The sequence below is a fragment of the Solea senegalensis genome, linkage group LG3, assembly GCF_019176455.1.
Source record: "Solea senegalensis isolate Sse05_10M linkage group LG3, IFAPA_SoseM_1, whole genome shotgun sequence".
Lineage (NCBI taxonomy): Eukaryota > Metazoa > Chordata > Actinopteri > Pleuronectiformes > Soleidae > Solea > Solea senegalensis.
In genome coordinates, this window is record NC_058023.1 from 33,080,391 (window position 1) to 33,101,050 (window position 20,660).

The 20,660-nt window shown below is 42.2% G+C and overlaps 3 protein-coding genes across 3 annotated transcripts; 1 reads left to right on the forward strand and 2 right to left on the reverse strand.

Annotated features, from left to right (window-relative positions):
• Positions 1–1,846: 1,846 nt before the first annotated feature.
• Positions 1,847–3,006, reverse strand: LOC122766254 (E3 ubiquitin/ISG15 ligase TRIM25-like). Its single transcript, XM_044020965.1, has 2 exons — positions 2,015–3,006; positions 1,847–1,876 (listed from the first exon to the last, which is right to left on the reverse strand). Exons 1-2 carry the CDS (start codon positions 2,963–2,965, stop codon positions 1,847–1,849), a joined length of 981 nt encoding a protein of 326 aa, XP_043876900.1. The 5' UTR covers positions 2,966–3,006.
• Positions 3,007–6,890: 3,884 nt separating this feature from the next.
• LOC122766255 (E3 ubiquitin/ISG15 ligase TRIM25-like) lies at positions 6,891–7,881 on the forward strand. Its single transcript, XM_044020966.1, has 2 exons — positions 6,891–7,781; positions 7,868–7,881. Exons 1-2 carry the CDS (start codon positions 6,932–6,934, stop codon positions 7,879–7,881), a joined length of 864 nt encoding a protein of 287 aa, XP_043876901.1. The 5' UTR covers positions 6,891–6,931.
• A 3,170-nt stretch (positions 7,882–11,051) lies between these two features.
• LOC122767286 (NACHT, LRR and PYD domains-containing protein 12-like) lies at positions 11,052–19,266 on the reverse strand. Its single transcript, XM_044022729.1, has 8 exons — positions 19,185–19,266; positions 15,947–16,213; positions 15,753–15,863; positions 13,649–15,530; positions 13,379–13,552; positions 13,046–13,219; positions 12,885–12,931; positions 11,052–12,364 (listed from the first exon to the last, which is right to left on the reverse strand). The coding sequence occupies exons 2-8, from the start codon at positions 16,209–16,211 to the stop codon at positions 11,781–11,783; spliced, it is 3,237 nt and encodes a 1,078-aa protein (XP_043878664.1). The 5' UTR covers positions 16,212–16,213; positions 19,185–19,266; the 3' UTR covers positions 11,052–11,780.
• Between the last annotated feature and the right edge of the window lie 1,394 nt (positions 19,267–20,660).

Consider the following 20,660-nt stretch of genomic DNA (forward strand, 5'->3'; position numbering starts at 1 on the left):
CACACACACACACACACACACACACAGACACAGACACGCACACACACACACACACACACACACACACACACACACACACACACACACAGACACACACACAGACACAGACACACACACACACACACACACACACACACACACACACACACACGAAAACAAATACTGTAAGTCGTAGGTAGTTCATACTGTGTGTGTGTGTGTGTGTGTGTGTGTGTGTGTGTGTGTGTTGTCAGCAGGTATTCGGCTCAGTCCGCGGCTCAGAGACCTGTCCTGGGGGATTGTGGGTATTTTCATGTGTCAATTCACATCAGGTTCAACATGAGAGCGTTCACCACACACACACACACACACACACATACACACGTTTTTCTTTTCTTTTCTTTTCTTTTCTTTTGTGTGTGTGTGTGTGTGTTTCTCTCTCTCAGGGTGTATTAATCATCCAGGTGTGGACTCAGCACACTGTCAGACAACACACACACACACACACACACACACACACATGTTCGATATTCATGACTTGAGGGGACATTGCATTGACTTACATTCATTTCCTGGAGATTTACTCTAACCTTAACCAATTACTAATGGCCTTGGCCTAATCCTAATCCTAATCCTAACCCTAACCCTAACCTTAAAACACATCTTCACCTTAAATGTTGTCATTTACGTTATGGGACTTGATTTTTGTCCCCACAAGGAAGACAAGTCCCCATAATGTGACTGTGGATACAGGTTTAGGTCCCCACAACATTAGTAATACCTGGATACACACACACACACACACAGGTTTGTGCAGCTATCCCTGTCAGGACTCTGCACTGACGTCCGTTCATCTAGTTATCACTAACCATAACCAGTTCATCACTAACCATAACCACTTAATCACTAACCTTAACCAGTTCATCACTAACCATAACCAGTTCATCACTAACCATAACCACTTAATCACTAACCATAACCACTTAATCACTAACCATAACCAGTTCATCACTAACCATAGCCTTAACCATAACCACAGCTCAAAATCTTAGTCCTAAACCAACACCACTTCCTTTGAGGCAAATTTTAGGTTCTGCCTCAGTATCAGGACCAGGTTTTGGTCTCCACAAAGGTCAGTAAAGGTCCTGAAGGGGACTGCAGCGAGTCTCTGTCTTCCTCTTCTTCTTCCTCATCCTCTTCCTCCTCCTCCTCCTCCTCATTCTGTTTCATACACACTGATGGATGGATTATTGATGGAGGGATCAATAGGAGGAGGAGAGAGGCTGAAACTAGGCTACACATCTGCTCAGAGTCATCCATTCATTCTGCTGCAGGTCTGAGAGAGGAGGAGAGGAGAGAAAAGAGGAGGAGGAGGAGGCTGGGAAAAATGTGGAAAAGGGAAATGTAGAAAGGGAAGGTAACAAGGAGGTTTTGGAGGAATCACAACAAAGACGGCGGACAAGGAAGCAGGTAAACTGGAAAAAGAAGAAGATGGAGAGAATAAAGTAGAGGAGGAGAGAAAAGTAAAAACGGGTATAAAAAGAGGAAGTGGGGAAGGGAAGGAGGATTTGGGTCAGGAAAATTAGGAAGCAGGAGAGTTAAAAAAAAAGTGGGGGAGGAAGGGAAGGTGTGCAACAGTTAGGAAAAGAATGGAGGAGGTGTGGAAAAGAAAGAGGAGGGGGGAATTTAGGAGGCAGGAGAGGAAAGGAAAAGACAAGGAAATATTCAAGGAGACACTGGAATCTGCTGTCAGTCAAATACTGAAGCTGCTGACAAGCAGAGGGACAGCGCCCCACAGTGGCTGTTTCAACAACTGCACACACACACACACACACACACATTTTTCATTCAATATTCCATTACCTTCTCATTCTGGGTGAGAGTCATTTATTCTCATCTGGAGAGAAACAGGATAATGTTTATTAACTTCATCTGTGTAATGAAGTGGAGCTGTGTGTGTGTGTGTGTGTGTGTGTGTGTGTGTGCGTGTGTGTGTGCACGTGTGTGTCCTCAGTGAACACATGGATGTGTTCACTGAGTATGAATATGAATCAATCAGTGAGCGGTAGTTGAGGAGAAACTGGTTGTGGTCTTGTGTGAGTGAGAGCTGCTTCAGTTCAGCTTCTCTCTTCTTCAGCTCAGTGATCTCCTGCTGAAGCTTCTCCTCGGCGTCTGTGACTCGTCTCACCTCAGTTTCCAGCTTGGATCTGATCTGCTGCTTCACGTCAGAGCTTCTCTTCTGCAGGAGACCCATCATCTCAGTGAAGCTCTCGTCTGTGTCCTTCACGGCTTTATCAGCAGAGAGAGTGAGAGTCTTCCTCTCCTGTTGAAGCACATTCATGTCTCTGTCTCTGTCCCTGAGTCTCTGCTGGACTTCTTCTCGACTCAGATCCAGGTCTCTCTGCTTGTGCGTCCTCTCTGCTGCAGCTGAGACCGTGTCGTGGTCTTTATGTTCTTCCACAGAGCAGAGATAACAGATACACTTCTGATCAGTGCGGCAGAACATCTTCATCACCTCGTCGTGACGAGGGCAGATGTTCTCCTGGAGGTTCTTGGACGGCTGCACCAGCTTGTGTTTCTTAAATGCAGGTGATTGATGATGAGGCTGGAGATGTTCCTCACAGTAAGAGACCAAACAAACCAAACAGGACTTGAGAGCTTTCAGTTTCCTGCCAGTGCAGACATCACAGGCCACATCTTCAGCTCCAGCATAGCAGTGATGAGCAGGAGCAGCGTGGAGTTCAGTCTTCTTCAGCTCCTCCACTAAATCTGCTAACATGGTGTTTTTCTTCAGGTCAGGCCTCGGTGTGAAGATCTCTCTACACTGAGGGCAGCTGTAGATCCTCCTCTGCTCCTCTGAGTCCCAGTGGTTTTTAATACAGTTCTTACAGAAGCTGTGTCCACAGGTGAGACTCACAGGATCCTTCAGAAGATCCAAACAGATGGAACAAGACAAGGTTTCTCTCTGCAGCTGAACTCCTGCCATTTCACCGCTCTGTCACCACCACTGTCTGAGTTTCACTTCCTCAGAATTCTGACAGGTTTGAAACAGGTTTGAGCTCTGATGTCAACAACATGTGATGCGGCAGTGGGAGGAGTCTGACGGCTTTGACTCTTCTCCACTCTTCTTCTTCTTCACCACTCCCACTCCCACTCTGACATAGATTGACCTCTATACTTAGTGACACTCCCTGTGTATGTGTGTGTGTGTGTGTGTGTGTGTGACTGTGTTGAATGAACAAGTTAGTGTTGTCAGATTTATTTTTTTTTGTCCAGAAACTGAAGTTAGAAACTGCCGCTCGCTCTCCCTGCACCAAAGTCCATAGAGAAAATCAGTGATTTTAACATCACACACAGGAGTTGTTGATCCACTGCTTGTGGGGACACAGGTCCAGCAGCTTCTGTGTCCCCACAAGCTAAAAATCCTGATTTTCTCTATGGACTTTGGTGCAGGGAGAGAAACTTCAGTTTTGAGCCGCAAAATGCTACCAGAGGAATCTCTCGTACCACAGGTGGTACACGCACTAAAGGTTGAGAATCTAAGCCGGTGTATATTTTATTGTAGGATTTTGACCTTCAAATAATGCCTCCCAGATTATGTTTGTTGGTGCCTTCACATACAACAGGGTGAATACATATATATATATATATATATATATATATATATATATATATATATATATATATATACACATATATGTATATGTATATATGTATATGTATATATATATATATATATACATATACATATACATATACATATACATATATACATATATATATATATATATACATATGTATAACCTTTTTGTGTTTCTTCTTTCTGATGTTGGCATCTGCTGGTATGACCACATCTATCACCACCACCTTCTTCTGCTCTTTGTCTACCACCACTATGTCCGGTTGGTAAGCCAGGACCGGTTTGTCAGTCTGGAAGCTGAAGTCCCACAGCCCCTTGGCGCTGTTGTTCTCAGCCATCTTCTGTGGTGCGGCCCATTGTGATTTGGGTACTTCTATTCCATACTGGGTACAGATGTTCCTGTACACTATTCCAGCCACTTGGTTGTGTCTTTCCATGTACGCTGACCCGGCTAGCATCTTACATCCTGCTACGATGTGTTGGACTGTCTCATGGGCATCTTTCCATAGTCTGCACCTTGGGTCAGATCTACTCTTGTTGATCTTGGCCTCTATGGCTCTTGTACCTAGGGCCTGTTCTTGTGCTGCCATGATCAGTACCTTTGTGCTGTCTCTGAGTCCAGCTTTTTCCAGCCATTGTTAGGTCTTGTCGATATCAGCCTCTTCTTCAATTTGGCGGGGGTACGAGTCATGTAGGGGCTTGTCCCTCCAGGTTGTCTGCTCCTCTTCCTCTGCACTCTTATCGGGTTTCTGTTGCCTGAGACATTCATTCAGCAGTTCATCCTTTGTGGCCATTTTCCTGATGTACCCTGATTTTTGATGTTTCATCCTGGATAGTGGTTTTGATGCCCCCTAGTCCTCAGCCTCCCTCTTTCCGCTTTCAGGTGCTGTATTTGGGGTGAAACCCTCCATGCATGGTGAGGAGCTTTCTTGTCTTGATATCTGTGGCTTCTATCTCCTCCTATGGTCAGCTTATGATCCCAGCGGGGTATTTGATTACTGGTAGTGCGTACATGTTGATGGCTTGGATCTTGTTGCTGCCATTGATCTGACTTTTCAGGACCTGCCTTACTCTCTAGAGGTATTTGGTTGTGGTAGACTTCGTTGAGGCTTCCTCATGGTTTCCATTGGTCTGTGGGATACCAAGGTACTTCTAGCTGTCTTGGATATCGCCTATGTTGCCCTCTCGTAGGTCAAGCCCTTCAGTTCTGATCATCTTGCTGCTCTTTGAGACCATCCGGCCACGCTTGTCCAATCTGAATGAGACAATTCTAACAGACCATACAGTTAAGAGAAACTATAATTTCACAACCTGCAGCTCAGAATGATGACAGTAGATCAAACTATTACATTACATGACATGTCATTTAGCAGATGCTTTTTTCCAAAGCGACTTACAAGGGAATTGAGTACAACCTGCCAGGGGTGGAGTTGAACTTGTGACCATGAAGTCTTTTGCACACAGGCTATCGGTCTTAACCACTGAGCCACTCCACCCCCATGATAATTATAAATAACTATGATAAATAGGTTTGATTTGACGACTGTTGACTTTCAACCTGTTCATTAAAGCGATACAAGCTTGTTTAGCAACTTCACCTTTAACCTAAATGAACAGCCGCCACTGTTCGACGAGGCCATGTCCTGTCATAAAGAACCCAAAGCTGGTGACTGATACGGTTATTGATCGATGACTTTGTGTCAGTGAAATGGTTTATGATTCTGCTTTGATACCATCGTCACCACCTTTACTATTTGACAGGAGTTGCTCTATATTTATCCACCGTTATGCAGACGGTACACAACTATACTTTGCAAATCAACAAAAGCCTCATGAAACAAATCAAGTGTGTCTCGAGAACATAGACTTTCTGCTTTCCCTTTCAAGGGTGTTGGAGGACCTACAGTACATCTCTATATTGTTTGTTTCTAATCCGAATCATATGCTTGTCATTTCACTTGATGACCATGTGACCACAAACAGCAAAGTGAAAACAATCAAAGTCGATGGAAAGAAGAAATGGATATTCTGATTGGCCATGGAGATGCAAGGTAAAAACACCTGGAACTTATCAGTTAATCGACTGTCATTAAACACTCATCAACATCAAGCAGTGCCATGTAGACAGGTCAATAATATCTCTGTGTAACATTAAATACATAAACATCCTCAGTTAAGAGAAAACCAGCATCAGGTCTGGCTAAGTCTAGCAGCGATCAGGATCAGGATCAAGATGTGTGCTTCTGATTCATTGAGCCTCATCTTCATCACAACAATTAAACTACATCCACACCATGATCGCTAAAGGAGGCAGAGGATTTGCTGCACATATGACAGTGTGTGTAATTTATGTCCTCGTAGTTACTGTTGGTGTCACACTGCGTATTATGGAGGACGGTGTTTTGCTGCGCCACATATTTTCTTTTATTTTTTTTACATATCATAAAACATAAATACCGGTATACCACCCAGCACTAAATGTATGTGATGTTTGCTTCATAGAAATGGAAATAAATTAATATAATTAAACAGATGTAGCTCACACCAGCTAATGAGTGCTAGCCCGGTTCAAGCCCCGGTTGGAACAACATGCATGTGCGTGTGTTTTCTCCGGGTTCTTCTGTGGGGATTTGGTCTAAATTGACCGTAGGTGTGAGAGTGAATGGTTGTGTGGCCCTGCCCCAGTGTTAGAGTTAGTTTCTCTTCCTCACAACTGGAATAGGTTTGAGCTCTGATCAAAACAACATGTGACACAGCAGGGGGCGGAGCCTGTCGGCTCTGGCTCTTCTCCACCTGTTGGCTCCTCCTTCCATTGTCAAACTGTAGGTGTGAGGGGGAGGGAACCAGTGTGGAGCACGCTCTCACACACACACACTCTCGCCTTCACACTGTAGGGTTCATTACAGTGACTGATCTGCTCTGTGATTGGTGGAGACGTTTGAATGTGAGGAGACAAATGTCCCCATTAACAGTCTGACCTTGTGCGGCGCTTACTGGACCAATCACGTGGCCCACATAACAAGAGGGGTGGGGCTAATTTATATCTGTTTACCAGACAAACTGGACAGGAAGTCTCACTAAGTACAGAGGTCACTCCATGTCAGAGTGGGAGTGGTTCCTGGTTCCCTCCCCCTCACACCTGCAGTTTGACAATGGGAGGAGGAGGAGCCAACAGGTGGAGAAGAGCCAGAGCCGACAGGCTCCGCCCACCGCCGCGTCACATGTTGTTGACATCAGAGATCAAACCTGTTTCAAACCTGTCAGAATTCTGAGGAAGTGAAACTCAGACAGTGGTGGTGACAGAGCGGTGAAATGGCAGGAGTTCAGCTGCAGAGAGAAACCTTGTCTTGTTCCATCTGTTTGGATCTTCTGAAGGATCCTGTGAGTCTCACCTGTGGACACAGCTTTTGTAAGAACTGTATTAAAAACCACTGGGATTCAGAGCAGCAGAGGAGGAGCTACAGCTGCCCTCAGTGTAGAGAGGACTTCACACCGAGGCCTGACCTGAAGAAAAACGTCATGTTAGCAGATTTAGTGGAGGAGCTGAAGAAGACTGAACTCCACGCTGCTCCTGCTCATCACTGCTATGCTGGAGCTGAAGATGTGGACTGTGATTTCTGCACTGGCAGGAAACTGAAAGCTCTCAAGTCCTGTTTGGTTTGTTTGGTCTCTTACTGTGAGGAACATCTCCAGCCTCATCATCAATCACCTGCATTTAAGAAACACAAGCTGGTGGAGCCGTCCAAGAACCTCCAGGAGAACATCTGCCCTCGTCACGATGAGGTGATGAAGATGTTCTGCCGCACTGATCAGAAGTGTATCTGTTATCTCTGCTCTGTGGACGAACATAAAGACCACGACACGGTCTCAGCTGCAGCAGAGAGGACGCACAAGCAGAGAGACCTGGATCTGAGTCGAGAAGAAGTCCAGCAGAGACTCAGGGACAGAGACAGAGACGTGAAGGTGCTTCAACAGGAGAGGAAGACTCTCACTCTCTCTGCTGATAAAGCCATGAAGGACACAGACGAGAGCTTCACTGAGATGATGGGTCTCCTGCAGAAGAGAAGCTCTGACGTGAAGCAGCAGATCAGATCCAAGCTGGAAACTGAGGTGAGACGAGTCACAGACGCCGAGGAGAAGCTTCAGCAGGAGATCACTGAGCTGAAGAGTTGTTGATCCACTGCTGCCTCCATCACTAAGTTCAAATGTCTTATTTTGAGAATTCGGCTTTTAAAAACCCTCATTCAGATTCAAATCAGTGACACAAAGTGACCACACGAGGCAGCAGTAGACCAGCAGCTCCTGTTTCTCTGTGTGCTTAAATCAGTGATTTTCTCTATGGGGTTTGGTGTGTGAGAGTGAGTGCTTTACAAACTTCAGTTTCCTGTTGGAAAAATCTGTCTCACAGTGAGATAAAGACGTGATCATGTGACGTAGATGTCATCGAAACTTAGACTGTTAAGCTGCTAGTCAGTTTTAAGTCAGTTCTTCCTGTCGCCCCCTGTGACATCCATGTTATGTGTCAGTACCTCAGTCAACCACACTTCAGAAAACCGGAAGTATCTCTTTAAAGGATTAACCAGCATTACACACACACACACACACACACACACACTGAGGCAGCATTTCATTAAAACACAGTAATGTTAGTGAAAGTGTTTAAATCAGTTTGACAGAAGAACAGTTTGTGTGTGTGTGTGTGCTGTGCTGATAACAGTGCTCATCGAATAATCAGCCACAATTAACGTCTCAGCAGAAAGACAGAGAAGACAGTGGGTGGAAGCTTTCAGCAGCGACACCATTGATATGCTAATATCTGTCTCACACACACACACACACACTGGTGCAGCTGAGCTGAGGTTTTTTTTTTTCTTCATTTTTTCATTTTTCTGTCTCAAACCTTTTATTAGGACGTGCGTCTGAAAGCAGTCATTAGAGACGGAGACTTTTCAAAGTCGGACTCTTCGTCAGCGTCTCACTATATTTATTTATTCACTCTTTTCTCTTTCTAATGATCTTTGACTTTCTCGTCTGACGATTATATAATAATTATATAATATATAATAATAATATAATCTGATGTGTTTGAACTTTTAAAAGTTTTCAGTCAGAAGACTCCAGTGTCAATGTTTAATATTTAGTTTTTAAGTTTCTCTTTTTTACCTTTGACATTTGTCTTTTTGAATCTTTACGTTTGACATTTGTCTTTTTGAATCTTTACTTTTGACATTTGTCTTTTTGAATCTTTACTTTTGACATTTGTCTTTTTGAATCTTTACATTTGACTTTTGACTTTTGAGTCTTAACAGTTTTTGAGTCTTTACGTTTGACATTTGTCTTTTTGAATATTTACTTCTGACATTTGTCTTTTTGAATCTTTACATTTGACTTTTGTTGTTTTGAGTCTTAACAGTTTTTGAGTCTTTACGTTTGACATTTGTCTTTTTTAATCTTTATGTTTGACATTTTGAGTCTTTACAGTTTTGAGTCTTTACGTTTAACTTTTCTGTTTTTGAGTCTTTACGTTTCATACTTTTTTGAAAAGACTCATTTTTTGCAAACCCGTGTCTTCTTAATTGACTCCCGGGACTGCTTTGCTCAGAGGCACAGAGGCAGATGCTTTCCAACATGCAACCATGGCAACAGAGACAGAGGCCTGTTACCATGGTTACCCCGGAGAAAGAGAGCCTGTCATTCATTCCCCTCCCCTCTCGCTCGCTCGCTCGCTCACTCACTCACTCATTCATGTTCATGTCAGTTCAGGTTTCTGAGTGTGACGGGATTAGAGCCTGACATGAAACCTTCATCACACACAGTCTGTGACAGTGAGAGAAAATAGAAATGAAGGCTACAGAGTCACAGAACAAATCAGACACTATTTACCCTGGAGCGAGCACACACACACACACACGTGAGAACACACACAGACACACACACAGCAGCAGCTTTCAGTAGTTTGGATTACAGGCCTGAGTGTGAGCATGAATCTGGGGATTTAGCAGCAAAGAAAAAGTGCACACGGCCTTTGTGACCCTGGTTATAGGTTCACACGCCTCAACGATCACATTACTGCTGCAGAAATCAAACTTTAATAACAAACTCTCCAGTGCTGCCGCTACAATCACACCCTCTCCCCCCTCATCTCAACCAACGGCCCCCAAAAAAGGTTCCAAAAAGAGTTCTTCAGTTATTTACATCGTAGCTTGAGCTTCATTTATTCATAAGAAAGAGAAAAACCTGAGGGCAAATTGCATTACAATTCTGTGGCACGAAAATATCCCGACTCCACATTAGAGCTGCGGGTGATGTATGACATTAATTATGCTAATTTGAATTTCTGGTTCTTGAAAAAATGTGTAGAATAAAAAGATCTGGGTTTCTGACGGAAAGGATCTGTTTTGTAGATTGTTGTTTAATCTCCTGTGACACAAAAGGTGTAATGTACGCTTGTTTGCATTTGTAGTTTGAGAATTTAGAGATTAATATCTGCAGTTCACGTACGTGAGCGCCACATTTATTACTGTTGCCAACCGTTCTGTAAAATGAGAATTTCTTTTCCGTATTTGGAAGATAAAACACGCACTTTGTTACTTGTTATTTTTGATGAAGTCGGCGCATAACCACGACAGAAAAATTACAGATCAGTTCACGAATGAAGTTTGTGTGATTAAGCTTCAAAAAACTGATGCGTTGTGCCTAAACTAAACTGCAGCTGAACTAAAGCTAAGTCAGCAGCTAAAGTTAACCAAACTGTTTGCTGTAATGTAAGCTAGCATTGGGACAAGCTAACGTTAGACAAACTATTACTGTTAGGTAAGCTAGCATAAGGGTGGACATGAACTTAGCCCTGTTTTGTTGATGAGACTCAAATGTCTGTAGCTAATGTTAGCCAAACTATATCTTTGAGATAAGCTAGCACGATGAAGCTAGCCAAACTATTAGCTGTGAGGTCATCCAGCAAGGGCATGGATGTGACTCAATCAAGTTTTGTTGAAGAAACAAAAGTTGGCGTGAAATTACACGTCAGCTAAACTGTCAGTGGCCGATGAAAGCTAGCGTGAGCATGGACAACCTGAGCCCTGCTTTGACAGTTAAACACAAAAACACCAAAACACCTAGCATTTCGGCTGCTAAAACAGTTTATACAGAAGCTAGAACAATGTGCAATATAGTGTCTTATAGCCTTTTTTTTCAGCACCACCTACAGGTAATCTGATGAAAGAACCAACACACTCGAGCAAAAAGTATCGGATTGAATTTGTGAAATTTGGAAATACATCACAGTACAAAGTTCACTTGGCTTGTTTTTATGAACAAAAAGAAAAGAATAACGGTCTAATTTGTGACTTCTGCACAATTATTGCTACTTTGTATCACGACTAAAAATGCGATATAAAATGAATCAGAACTTTGACTCAACAACACATAAGAATAAGAAAAAAACACATTTTTTAAAGCCTGAATATCTGACCTATAAACACAGACAACCAGGATAAGGAGTTGTATATTATTCCCACAGTAATTTACTGCACGTGAGCGCTAAGGGTTTAACACAAAAACACAGCTGAACAACAGATGCTCAACGCTATAGAGAACAGACTGCAGACGCTAAGCTAGCTTAACGTAGGACTTGAATTTAGTCCTATTTTGTTGATGACACACAAAGGCCTCCCTAAAGAAAAGACTGTAACTAAACTGATGTGACTGAACAGCTGCATTTTTAATAATGAAACACAAGAGTCATGAAGAACATGCTGCAGCTAACATTAAGCTACAATGAATATTGATTTGAACGAATCCCTACTTTGCAAAAGAAAAACAAAGGCCCTCGCTAAAGAATGCAGCTGAAGCTAGCCAAACTATGCCTAGCGAGGTAAGCTAGCATACAAACTTAAGCAAGGCTGGTTTATATCTTTTCAAAATAAAATTACAGGAATGGCATTTACAACAACAAAGTCATCAGGTCATCATCAAAAAGTGCACTGAGGCTACATTTATACTACAATACAATAAAAACAAAATCGTAAACTCCCTGAGCAAGCGATTATTAGTTTTAAACACGATTTTACATTGTTCAGTTTCTCAAAATGCTTGAAAACTCTTTGGTGTTGATTTTTGATCGTGTACTCGGTGAACCCAGTGTCCCAGGGTTTGTCTTCAGTCAACAGTCGGAGAAGGAAATGATGTCGTCCACCTCACACAAGGACACTGAAGACCCAAAATGTGTGTAATTGTATCCAAACCCAAACCCAAGCGCGGGGTAAAGAGGCTCAGTGAATTTGGACTCGAATGTGTGCAGATGGATGAGTTTGTCGAAGATCACTTTATAGAAGGACAGAGTTCCAGCCGGAAAGTCGAGGTACACCGCAACTCTGTGAGACACAGGAGACGGTTTGGGGTGAACGCATGCACTTATGTTTTCATGCTGGACAGAGTAACTTCCATTCCCCTCACAGAGCAACATCCAGGAGTGATCGTTCGCTCCGAGACAGATATCGGCGCCCTGTCCCTTCCGTATGATTCCTTTGTATGTCACTCCAATGTAGACCTTGCCCTTCCATTTGACCTCCCAGTAACTGCGACCTGTCAGTCCGGTGCTACAGAGCACCTGGAGCCAGCAGTCGAATCTCTCCGGGTGATGATTATATGGCTGCTTCTCTTTCATGGTTGTCACCTTTGTGCAGTTGTCGGACAGTTTCAGTATTTTGTGTGCGGTGTTCTGGTCCAGGGAAAGGTTGCAAACATCTGAAGAACAAAATTAGATGCAGAAATGTGGAGGTTTAACTTTCGGATAGAACATTTTCAGAGTTGCCTTTTTCAGAGTTCAACACTTATTACCCACAGTTAATACAACCTGCTGCTTGTTAGCTGAGAATGTTAGCGTAGTTTTAGTACTTATTAGCTGGGTTTTAGTACTTAGTTCAGTTTTAATTAAGTTGGTTAGGGGAGCATGTCTTGATCGAGTTTGTAAGCTTGGATTTAGGACTTGTTGGACAGAATTATAGACTTAGACCAAATCAGAATATGCGGGTCATCTGCTGATCCCTAGAGAGGGAGAAGCTGAATGGAAAAAAAAACTTTGATTTGGAGGCTTGTTTGTTGCTCAGTGTAAAGGTTTGTACTTGTTAGACTGGTTTTAGCTTGGATTTAAAGCTTGTTAGATTGGTCTTGGGACGATAGATTGGCGATACAAACATGTCCTCTTTTCTCAAAGAATTACTTGGATTATGTAACTTGTGGTTTGGTGTGGTGACAGTGAACTTACATTTCTTAATGCCAGGCCTCAGTCTTTGTTCTCCACAGTCGTTAAGGCTAGAGGAAGGAAGGAAGTAAGGAAGGAAGTCAAAATTGACCATTACTTTATTTATAGCTTGACCTTTTTCTTCATGTGTGACAGAGAAATTGTTTGTCTGTGGCAGCTCATACTTGAGGGTTTGTAGTTTATTTTGCGGATCCTTCTGTAAAGCTGTCAGTTGTTTCTTTCCTGAGTTTCCTGGGTGATTAAAGCTCAGGTCCAGCTCTTTCAGGTTGGAGTGTTTGGACTTGAGTGTTGAAGCCAGAGTAGCACACCCCGTCTCTGAGATCATACAGCCTGATAGTCTGCACACAAACAAAGAGGAAAATGGTCTTTGTCTACTGCACTATCTTCTGTAAGTACTCTGCTAGCCTCAGGTGAGAGGTATTTGGTAAAGCAGTGACCTGCTTTGTTCACACATGGACTCAAATTGTCATTTCAAGAACAAAATAATTCAAACCTACCGAAGAATCTCCAGGGAACAATTTGGATTTCCCAGTCCAACACAGAGATGCAGCACCCCTGAATCCTTCAGTTCGTTGTCACTCAGATCAAGCTCTCTCACTCTGGAGGACTGGGAGCTGAGAGCTTCAGCCAGTGCTTTGCAGATGTTCTCTGTCAGTTTGCAACTACTCAGCCTGTGAAGGTATGTGTGACATAAAACCACATACATTAACAAAAACTGTAGATGTTAAAGTTAATTCATTTAGGGAATGTAGGTTTTGGTCACGTACAGCGATTTGTTGGAGGCCTGGATCACTGGCCTCAGACTGAGAAGTCCCTCCTCTGAAGGGCAGTATTTCTTTAAGTCAAACACTTCCAAATTGTCTCCCGATGACAGGAAGAGGAAGACCAGCGCTGACCAGTGGAGTTGTGAGAGATTGCCCGAGGAAACAGTTTGTGATCTCAGGTAGTGCTGGATGTCCTCCACTAGGGAGTTTTCTTTCAACTCCTTAAGACAGTAGAAGAGATTGATGCTCCTCTCTGGAGAAGTGCTCTCACCTATCCTTTTATGGATCAAATCAACCGTCTCTTGGTGGATCATCTGAGAAGGCCCTTTAGACACATTCAACAAGGGCTTGAGGAGATCCTGGTTGGTCTTCAGGGAAAGACCTAGAAGGAAACGGAGTAACAAGTCCAGCTCCCCTTTTGGACTCTGTAGGGCTTTTTGAATAGCAATGCTGTGGACTTCTGTCATTGATATTTTCCTGCAAGGCCTGAGCAGCCTGTCCAGTCTATCCAGTAAATTTGGCTCGGACAGTACGTTCTTGTTGTCATTGATGAGTGACATCACAACATGAAGAGCAGCGAGATACTCCATAAGACTCAAATGGACAAAGCTGTACTTCTTCTCTTTATTCTCTGATATCCAGCGTACCTCTTCAAAGACCTCCGTGAACACTCCAGTATCCAGTGAGGCTTTATGGAGATTAAAGCTAATGTCTTTCAGATCTTTCTCATTGAATTGGTTGCCTTTATCCAAGTTGTTGAAAGCTAGTTTTGCTAATGACTCAATGTACTGAATGATCTTTTTTGGGCCACAGTTCTGCCGTTGTTCTATGTTGGTGATCTGATACTTCAAGAATACCGTGTACATCTCAGTCAACGTTGTGGGCAGTTCTATCTTTGATTTGTTCTTCAAAAAGCCCTGTAAAACGATAGAGATGATCCAGCAGAAGACCGGGATGTGACACATGATGAATAGGCTTGGTGAGCCCTTAATGTGTAAGATTATTGTGCTAGCTTGTTCCCTATCTGGGAACTTCTTCTTGAAGTACTCCTCTTTCTGTGGATCGTTGAATCCTCTTACTTCTGTCATTCTCTGGAGGAAGTCTGTATGGATCTGTTTGACAGCTCCGGGCCGTGTGGTTATCCAGACGCGAGCAGCGGGAAGCAAGTTCCCCTTGATAAGGGCGGTCAGCAAGACCTCAACTGAAGTTGACTGTGTCACGTCAAAATCAGCAAACTTCCCTTTACTGTGGTTTAAGTCCAGTTTGAGGTGGCTTTCATCAAATCCATCCAACACAAACAGGAGTTTGTATCGTGCCTTGTTATAATCGCGGCATCCTGATGTCTGTAGTTTGGTAAAAACCATTTCAAGATATTCCGTAGGAATAGCCCTGGTTTCCCAGATTCTTTCATGTAACAGTTCTGCAAAAGTAAATCTCTTTCCCTTCAGTGAATTCAGGTCGCTGAAGCTAAGGGGAAATAAAAGATGCACATCTTGATTTTCCCTGCCCTCAGCCCAGTCCAGGACAAATTTTTTCACGAGGATGGTTTTTCCAATTCCTGCAATTCCAGCCGTCATCACTGTTCTTATAGGTATTTCAGCGGGCCTTTTGAAAATTTCACTGGGATTGATTGGTTTCTCTGTCCCAGCTGCTCTGCTTCTTTGGGTGTGATTCCACTGGTTCTCATGCTGCTCATTGATGTGTATGTCCCCTCCCTCTGTGATGAACAGTTCCACAAAGATTTTATCCAGATGCTGTTCATTCGGCCTCTCTTCCAAACCCTCTCGAATGCTCATACACTTGCTCCCGAGGTACGACTGTAGTGTTCGTTGGTACCGCATGATGTGTTCATCTGGAGGAGTCTCTCGCATAGTGCTCTCTGCATCTGTGTGGAAGAGAGTCACATGATAATTAGTTGAATTCACAATACAAATGGGACAGTTTGAAACCAATGTGATACAAAATATTTAACTTTAGACTAGAGGTCCCAAGCAGGTCCCACGACAAAAACATTTTTTGGCCAGGATTACAGACCCAAAATCTTTCACCTTAAACACAGAATCATTTTATAGGGATTAAAGAAGTAGGTTCAGAAACCAGCCTTTACCGTCAGATGCACTGATGTCCATGAGAGGGTGAGGAATAGCAACGGGCTGTGATTGAATCGGAGATGCTCCATTCTCGTTTATAGTCTTCACATCTATGGCAGTCTTTAAATCTGGGCATATGGGACAGAAAGGAAATAATTCATTTTATATGGCAACAAATTTGAGAATTTGTGTTCATCATTCTGTTGTTTACCATTTAGTGTGAGGATTCTGTTTTCCGACAAATTCTGCACCAGGTCATTCCTGGGGATTTTCTCCAAAATCTTCTTGGTCACCTCCACAGCCAAGTGCGTGTGTTTCTGCACCATCAAATCCACTATTTTGGATGCACTTGCCGTCTCCAGTTCACTCCATTTATAACTGTCGTTCATCCAACGCAAATTATGCTTGAATTTTTCAAACTCCTCAGCTCTTAGGTCTGACAGGATATCCAGCAGCACATTTTGAATGGTCGCCATCTCTGCATCATGATTAGGCAAAATTAGACAAAAACAAAGGATTGTCATTCAGTTTTTTTAAGTGTGTGGTAAGTTATGTTTCATTTATTTGTTGGGTGATATCATGACATTTAAAGGAACATGGTAGCCTCGCATTGGATGCATGTGTGGACGTACTGTTTAAAGGTCCAATATGCAAGAATGTAATCCATTTTGACTGCTGGCACAAGTAAGTTGTCATTCTTATTCAAGCCAGTAAATCCAACACTCCACCATCTTGGTTTCACTTCCACTACTCAAATGCTTATTATATACAGGGTCTTGAGTTTCAAATGCAACTGACACTATTCCGTACACAGGAACACCCCCCTGAACTCGGATTACCAACTCGGCACAACCTCGCATACCCAGAATTACGATTCCAAGATGCCTGCCGTCATACAAACACTACTACCTTTATGGTTAATATCACTTCTGTCGTATTTGTTTCACACTAAATCAGTCGTACCCAAAGTACTGTTTTAATTTTAACTGTAGACATGTTGCTACACTGTTTGGGTGAACAAAATACACGTCACTCGATGCTCCAAATACCAATATACCAAGCCCAAGCCTTAACACCCTGCTGAGAAGTCCTGAAACCAAGCTAATGGGTCCAAGACCAAGCCCTAAAAGTGACATATCAACCTAGTCCTAAATATAAGCGAGCAAGTCCTAAAAAAATGTTCTAAAACCCAGCTAACAAAACAACTTAAACCAAACTAACTGGTCCCAAGTCCTGAAACCAAGATTACAAGTGTTATCGAAAACAAAGTCCAAAAGCAAAGCTAACAAGTCCTTAAAACAAGACTGATCCCTAAATCCAAATAAGTTAACATGTCCCTAAACCTATGAAATAAGTCCCAAAGCCAAGCTAACAACTCATTACAACTCGGTTGACATGTACAAAACAACCAAACTAGTGCTAACAATGATGTCATGAGAACGTTGTTGCACGCTCCTCTGTTTTGCTTTGCTGCTTTTCTAACTTTCTAATTGCTCCGACTTCTGAGATCCAATATAAGTCCGTATCAGTTCCGGTATTGGCTACAAAAACTAGTTTCCTGATATCTAACATTTACAGAGGTGGTATTTGTTTCCCAGTTTACTGTGAGGCATAATGTTGCATTTTGGATCTTAAATGGGTCAAATTTCAGTAGGGTGGAGTCACTATGAAAAAAAACGTTGAGTCACTACAGCGACACGTCGCGTTTTTTTGCGATTCTGCGTAGTATTTAGTGTCGGAAACAGTCTGAGTGTAACTGCTGAATTTACAGGAAGGAAACACTTACAAAACACTGTACAAATGGCTCATGACGCACCGTCGCACGGTAAATAAGCACCTGATTATGTGCTCATGAAGTGTAATGTGTTCATTCCAACACGTCAGCTGTTTACTGCGTGTCAGGACTTTTTATTATCAGAGTTCACACAGGTGATTTCTCAGCAGAGTCATAAACCTTAGTGCAGGAATTTATGTCGATCATAGTTCATAGTTGTTATTCTAGCTAATCAATGGCCTTCAAACTAAACTGTAGTGCTGTTTTACCAGGTGTGACCAGTGGTGCTGGTCAAAGGTCCATTGCTCATATTTTTTTTCCTAATCCCACTTCATCCCGATGAAAACTGGAACTGAACAAAAAATATCAAGTTAAACTTCTTTAAAGGGTTTTTGTCGCGCAGCTGAACGTTAAATACACAAATATCTCATTCAGATAATGGAAGTTCAACCTGGCACTTAAAACACATGTAATTTTGAACCGCGACGACTCCGCCGACAGTTTCACTGTGTGATTTAAAATCATCCCGTTCAGTATCAGTTCCACTTCTCATGCAGTAAAACACAATCTCAGTGTCTCGAGTCGACAAAATGCTCCGTCAGCTCCTTTTACACTCATAGATTATTGTAATCATTCTGTGCTCAGGGATTTCACAGTTACGGAGGACGGAGGTTTGTTGATACCTTTATGGTTTATGGGGAAACTGGAGAGTGTGATCCATCATCAGTGTTTCCTGTCTTGATGTTTAATGTCTTGATTTACAAAGTGGGACTTTTAAACTCCAACATGGGAAGTTTTGACCAGCTGTTGTGGTGAAGAATTGTTTCTCTTCGTTTTTAAACCAAGCTGGTCCCAAGACCAGTCTTACAAGCCTTTAAACTAAGCTAACAAATCTTAAAACCAGTCCAACAAGCCCAAACCTAAACATCAACCTAAAGGTCCTTAAGACCAAGTCTTTGACCAAGATTACATGTACGAAAACAAACAAGCCACAAAATCAAGCTAAATCCCAGCTAAATCCCAGCTAAAGTCCTTACTGGACCTAACTGGTTCTAAACTCAATCCCTCAAACCAGTCAAGATTACAAAACTCTAAATCTGTCAATCTAAGGTTACAAGACCACAAACCAAGCCAATACTGTAGCTATTAAAACTAAATTAAGTCCTAAAACCCAGCTAACAGGTCCTTAAATCACACCAACTGGTTCCAAGCTCAATCCCTAAAACCAATCAAGCTAGCAAAACTCTACATCTGTTCGAAAGTCTGAAATCCGAACTAACAAGTCCTTAAACCAAGCTAACTGGTCCAAAGACCAAACCCTTAAACCAACATATCAACCAAGTCCTAAAACCAATCAAGCTAAAAACACCAAGCCCTAAATCCAAGCTAACTGGTCCAAAGACACTGTGTGAAATGTCAGTTTTGTTACCATGGTTACCAGATTTCTGTGCTCTCGAATGAGGTCTTTAATGAAAATTTGAATCTTTGAGGTTGTAAACCTTTATTTGTTTAAACATTAGACAACAAAGAATCCCTTTTCTGCGTTTTTATTTAAGAAAAGTGTTATTTCCAAAATGTATGAGAGTAAAAAAAAACACTAAACTAAACCAAATATAATCTTTTTTTTTAAACTAACATACATCAGCATTTACAACAAAGAATAAAAGTCACTTACTGAAGTGTCTGTTGTGATGTTTTCACTTGATTCACCAGTTTCAAATGAAGGTGTCTCGCCTTTCTCGTCTCTGTCCTCGTCTTATCACCACGTCATAAAAGGTAAAGTCAAAGTCTTTGACACATGTAAAACAAACGCTGCTGGGAATCTCTCAGGACAAAGTCCTTCAGAGTGGCAGAGAACCAGAAACCAGACCACGTTCACACCCAAATCTGTGGGAAATCCAGATGCCACACCTGTGTTTCCGTGTTTTTATGGTATTTTTATTTTATGGTGTTATAGTGTTATCTGCAGAGACTGTTTGGGTGAACAAAATACACAGTAGAGCGGTGTTAGACTGGGGTGATGACGTTGCTGCTCAAAATACCAATATACCAAGCCCAACCCAGCCAAGAAGTCCTCAAACCAAGCAAACTGGTCCAATACCAACCCCTAAAACCCAGCTACCAAGTCCTTAGACCATGCTAAGTGGTCCCAAGCTCAATCACTAAAACCAATCAAGGTAACAAGACCCCAAACCAAGCTAATATTGTAGCTATTAAAACTAAACTAGTCCTAAAACCCATCTAACAAGTCCTGAAACCAGGCTATCTGGTTTTGCCCTTAAACTTAAGTAACACATACTAAAACTAAGCAATGTTTAAATCAAGCCAGTCCCAAGACCAATCTTACAAGCCTTTAAACTAAGCTAACAAATCTTTACACCAGTCTACCAACCTTTAAACCAAGCTAACTGGTCCCAAGGCCAAGTCTTCAACCGAGTCCTAAAACCAATCAAGCTATAAAAAACAATCTCTAAATCTGTCAAAACAAGCCCCAAAACCAAGAAACAAGTCCTTAGACCAAGCTAACTGGTTCCAAGCTTAATCCCTCAAACCTGTCAAGCTACAAACCGCTACATCTGTCAAACAAGTCTGAAATCCAAGATTACAACATCCCAAACCAAGCTAATACAGTAACAATTAAAACTAAACTAAGTCCTGAACCCAGCTAACGAGTCCTTAAACCACACCAACTGGTTCCAAGCTCAATCCCTAAAGCCTATCAAGCTAACAAACCTCTATATCTGTCAAACAAGTCTGAAATCCAAGTTTACGTGTACTAAAACATACAAGACCCCAAATCAAGCTAATACTGTAGCTATTAAAACTAAATCCAGTCCTTAACCCAGCTGACGAGTCCTTAGACCCGTCAAGCTAAAAACAACAAAAGGAAAGGAAACTTCAGTCATTTACCAAAGTTTGACTCTTTTGTTTCAGCCAGCTGAAACTGTCACAAAACCAAGCTGACATTTACAAAACATGCAAGTTAATATATTAAAGTAAAGACAAAGTCGTATCGTTGACTATTTTACCTCATTTTTTGTTTTGGGGCAATTGAAGACAACTCTATAAATATATAAAAAACAAAATTTCTATCTGCAGGAAATGTTTGTAAAGGAAACGTCTTTCATTTACGTGAAGTTTTCTCTTCTTC

Excerpts from the sequence above, each read along its gene's own strand:
- LOC122766254 (XM_044020965.1), bottom strand. The coding sequence starts at position 2,965 with ATGGCAGGAGTTCAGCTGCAGAGAGAAACCTTGTCTTGTTCCATCTGT. Across the intron at positions 1,877-2,014 it reads TTGATTCATATTCATACTCA|ATGAGAATAAATGACTCTCA; the intron begins GTGAACACATCC and ends GTTTCTCTCCAG.
- LOC122767286 (XM_044022729.1), bottom strand. The coding sequence starts at position 16,211 with ATGGCGACCATTCAAAATGTGCTGCTGGATATCCTGTCAGACCTAAGA. Across the intron at positions 15,864-15,946 it reads CAGAATCCTCACACTAAATG|ATTTAAAGACTGCCATAGAT; the intron begins GTAAACAACAGA and ends CCATATGCCCAG. Across the intron at positions 12,932-13,045 it reads AATAAACTACAAACCCTCAA|CCTTAACGACTGTGGAGAAC; the intron begins GTATGAGCTGCC and ends TCCTTCCTCTAG.
- LOC122766255 (XM_044020966.1), top strand. The coding sequence starts at position 6,932 with ATGGCAGGAGTTCAGCTGCAGAGAGAAACCTTGTCTTGTTCCATCTGT.